Source organism: Lycium barbarum, chromosome 3 (genome assembly GCF_019175385.1).
Source record: "Lycium barbarum isolate Lr01 chromosome 3, ASM1917538v2, whole genome shotgun sequence".
NCBI lineage: Eukaryota > Viridiplantae > Streptophyta > Magnoliopsida > Solanales > Solanaceae > Lycium > Lycium barbarum.
The window spans coordinates 104,700,060-104,704,531 of record NC_083339.1 but is presented as its reverse complement, the minus strand read 5'-3'; the positions used below and the strand labels follow the sequence as shown (position 1 = coordinate 104,704,531).

At 34.0% G+C, this 4,472-nt stretch overlaps 1 protein-coding gene across 1 annotated transcript; it reads right to left on the bottom strand.

Moving 5' to 3' along the window:
• Positions 1-1,648: 1,648 nt before the first annotated feature.
• Positions 1,649-3,712, bottom strand: LOC132631693 (PLAT domain-containing protein 3-like). Its single transcript, XM_060347363.1, has 2 exons — positions 3,554-3,712; positions 1,649-2,363 (listed from the first exon to the last, which is right to left on the bottom strand). The coding sequence occupies exons 1-2, from the start codon at positions 3,614-3,616 to the stop codon at positions 1,896-1,898; spliced, it is 531 nt and encodes a 176-aa protein (XP_060203346.1). The 5' UTR covers positions 3,617-3,712; the 3' UTR covers positions 1,649-1,895.
• Between the last annotated feature and the right edge of the window lie 760 nt (positions 3,713-4,472).

Sequence of the window (4,472 nt, the reverse complement as noted above, 5' to 3'; positions counted from 1 at the left end):
CCATATTAAAAAATCAAGCAATATCAGAAAATAACTACACACATAAATACACTATAATCTAAAATGTTGGGCCCGTGCGCACGGGCATACGCCATCTAGTAAATTATTAAGTGCTTCTTATATTTTTTTTTCTTCTTGTTGGATTATATGAATGAATAATAAGAAAATGTAGTAGTGTCTAAATTTGCTACAAGCTTCTTTATGACTTTATCTATGAATCCTTGTGTTAATCATTTTCAGGACAGAGCATCATAGTATAGAGGTGTTTAGTTGTGTCTCAGGCTGTTATTTGTATTTGAGAAGCTACATTGTTTGTACGGGCAAAATATTTGCTTATTGCATCACATGTTTTATTAGTTAATTAATTTCTGTATAAATCATATAATTTCAGCTAGTAACGCGTAATATCACAAGTTGGCACACTTTGATAAAATATGCTTCTGCTTTGGTTGGATAGGCTAAGGACTCATTATCTTCTTCTATAATCTAATAGTCCCTTCGTCCTATTTTATATGATTGACACTAAATTTTAAATTCAAATATAATTAATTATATTTTGTTAGTGATAATAGAATAAAAACAGTAAAGTAGTTGAAACGATAGTTGGCTAGATCAAAGTTATTAAATTTTTAATTTTTTAAGTGAAAGTTGCATAGATATGGAATTGTGTCACATTTTGAGATGTCCCAATATGGAAGGAATAACGTGTATCTTTATTTCTAGAATACTTTACTTTCAAGATGCCTTGGTGATGAAATGGTAACACTGGAGACTCAATATCTAGTGCTAAAGAGCGTGCTAAAGAGAGTGATTACTAATAGCAAAAGATTAACATATCTCCGCCCTTATTAGTAGTAGCGAACATCAGGTAATTTTGTGCTGTAAAACGATAGATTAGTAAACTCTATCATGTCCCTCTATTGTGTATGAAGTTTATGATTTTAGTTGGTGTAAACCCACACCTAAACTTAAGATGATAAGAAATTCTCCATTGGTAACAAATGGTTATCCATTAAGCAGAAGAAACCTTATTTAGAAAGCATAAAGAACCCGCCAAGATATTCTAACTTCTTGGAAAATGATAAAAAGAACCCCTATTGTCACTTAAAAAACGCTCTTCAATGAACTAGACAATCAATGGGTTTCTACCAACAAATAAAAAGTAATAATTTGAAGAAGAAAATTTTAATTGACTTGAAGTTCTAGACAAGGAATCTTTCTGGCGAGCAAAAATGTTTTATACAATGTTGTGAGTTATTTCATTTTTCGTTACTCAAAATCTCCTACTAGGAGAAGAGAGATTTAGTTTGGGAAGGAGTGATTAAATTTAATACATTACCATTTATTTATGCAAGATTTTAGTAATATTCATATACTTTATGTTGATTGTTTTGTAGTTGAGGGAGGATTGATAGATTCAAAGGTATATCGTGTAACTACTTTGATGGTACAATATGTAGTACCGAAAGTAATAGTAATTTGTAATTTGTAATTTGTATAATTTATACTCTTAGAAAAGTTGTACTTATGGAATTGAGATTTTTACATGTTATGCTAATTGCTAGGTGTAAAAAGTTGTACTTGTGTAATTGCCAATTGCCAAACAGCCAAGTCAAAAATGGGACAATCCAAACAAACAAGAAAGAGAGGATCAAACAAGAAATTTATTTCAACCAAGGAGGAACGAAAACACAGTATTATAACTCGTGGACACATTAAAAAACATCTAGCGAACAAGAGACACAAGAGCTCTCAGTTGACTGGGACTCTTCAAAAATGGACACGGGTGCGTGTCGGATCCTCCAAAAGTAGTGCATTTTTGAAGGATCCGATACAGGTGGAGCATCATTTTTGGAGAGTCTGAGCAACATAGCCTTCAACTCCAACAACTCAAACTATTCTGAAGCAGACCTAATGGGCTTACCCACAACAAAACGCCCAACATGTTCACCAAGCCTAGTTTCCTTTTTACAACCATCAAGTGAAACTGATAACTCATAAGGAGGTGCATCAGAAGCCAACCATTGTTCCACATAGAATATGGACTGGCTACATTGCTTGTGTGGTCCAGTGAATGTTGTCTCAACGAAATCCAAGAACCATCCATGGTGATCACCCGACCCATCGGACGTAACGTTAAACCTGCAAATTGGTGGGCTAAGACATTGGCCTCTACCAGTGAAGATGTCAACATTACCTCTTTCGTAGTAATCATAATTTGGGCCCATTAAACCCCACTTCTCTAAATCTGGAATCCACACTGATTTTCCAGTACCATCACCAAGTGTAGCACTGATTTTGGAGTCAGTTCCACCCTTTATGATTGATCCGGTTCGAACATACAGAGTATACACACAGTCTTCCTGCATCACCAAGATATTGTATAAGACATCATTTTCCAAAGATAACTAGTGGATCTACGAAAGCTCGAATTGTCTATCAGCTGGAATATTCCTCAATGTATTTTTTCTTAACGTGTATTGATCAGGAGCAGTAAATATCTGTCCCAATCCAACTTCTTCACCAAGAATCCAAATTAATCAAATTTCAAACTTTGATTTACTGCTCCTTGATCAAACTTAGCTTTCAATCATTACTTCAATATTTTCTTCTATTACCAATAATATATTGATATATACTCCCTAAGTTTCAATTTATGTGGCATATTTTGAGAGTTTTAGAAAAAGAAAAAGAATATTGGTCTTAAACATGCCATAACAGTTATGTGGCTATATTAGTAAAAAAAAAAAAAAAAAACATTTATGCGGCTATAAAAGCTCGTCAATAATGGTAAAATGAGAAGTTCAAGTTAAATTATTTTCAATTTTAGAAAGGTGTCCTTACATTTTGCAATGGACTAATGAAGAAATAATATCACTCTTTGATGAACGGAAAAGTAAATCAATATCTTATACAGATCGTGGTCGAGCATCATCATATTCATTGGAATGGAGAGGAAACTATTTACTACTCCCTCCGGATAAAAAAGAGTGTCCACTTGAGTAAAAAAGAGTGTCCACTTATCGAATCAAGAAAGAACTGTGTGATCAAATCCCAATACCTATTTAATTAGGGGCAGTTTAGTCAAATTACCTTTCTTTTTTTCTTTTTAGGAGTTATTATTTTCTTAGCGAGTGTGCAAATGGCTAAGCTCTTTTTTATCCGGAGTGAGTATAAAACAATGTCAGCATTATATGTGTTGTATTGCCTGCGTTCAGCAATAACTGTACTACAGATTCAGATCTCAAGCGCATGAATGAAAAGAAGCAGGCTAATCAAAAGTTAGTATAAAAGTGCGTTGATTCAAAAAATAGAGAGGAAGACAAGCAGAAAAGCATAATCATAAAGCACATTTACATTTTACTGATGCAATAATTACAAAAAAGAAACATATGATCTGTAATCAAAGGCAGGATTTTCGAATATGTGAAAACAGAAAAGATATAAAAGTATACATTGGACAGTGAAAATGGGACTCGATCTCAAAGTAGGATAAGTTGATCTCAAGCTAATTGTAAGATTAGGGATGTAATTAAGTATAGTGAGGACTTACAGATGAATCAGCTGAGAGAAAGAAAGTGAAAACAATAGCAAAGAGGAAGTGGCGATTCGTCATCTTTCTTTCTTTCTTGATTTCCAAACGTGGCCTTGATTATAAAGCCAATATTAGGCCGCATAGTTACAGATTGCTCTGCGAAAAAGTCAATAGCCCCCTTTCATTTTATTTTTAATAAAGTTAAATTGCTTTTCTCTTCTTTTTATTCACATCATTTCTATTATTAAAAAGGAAAAAAAAAAAATCTCGACCCTCAATCCACTCCGCTCTATCTTTCTTTGACATTTTATTCTTCTTTTTCCATTAACTTCAGAAATTTCAAGCTTTTCCCCATTTTCAATAATTAAATTTACATTTCTTGTTCAGAAATTATCATACATGTTAGTTCACACTTAGACAATTCATAGGATACCGATATGCTTTTTCTGGGTTTAGCAGGCTATTATACAAGATTCGTAGAGGGCTTTTCATCTATTTCAGTTCCATTGACGAAGCTAACTTAGAAGTCCGCTAAATTTCAATGGAATGATGCATGTGAGCGTAGTTTCCAAGAGTTGAAAGACAGATTGACCTCAGCTCCAGTACTAACACTTCCGGAAGGGCCAGATGGCTATGTTGTGTATTGTAATGCTTCCGGTGTGGGATTAGGATGTGTATTGATGCAGCATGGTAGAGTTATTGCATATGCTTCGAGACAACTGCGGAAACATGAACAGAATTATCCAACTCATGATCTCGAATTGGCCGCGGTTATTCATGCGTTGAAGATATGGAGACATTATTTGTATGGTGTGCACGTTGATATCTATACAGATCACAAAAGCCTCCAACATATTTTTAAGCAGAAAGAGTTGAACCTGCGGCAGAGGCAGTGGTTAGAATTGTTGAAAGACTATGACGTGAATATTTTGTACCA

Coding starts and splice junctions, on each gene's coding strand:
- LOC132631693 (XM_060347363.1), bottom strand. CDS start 3,616: ATGACGAATCGCCACTTCCTCTTTGCTATTGTTTTCACTTTCTTTCTC. Junction 2,364..3,553: donor TTCTCTCAGCTGATTCATCT/GTAAGTCCTCAC, acceptor TTGGTGATGCAG/GAAGACTGTGTGTATACTCT.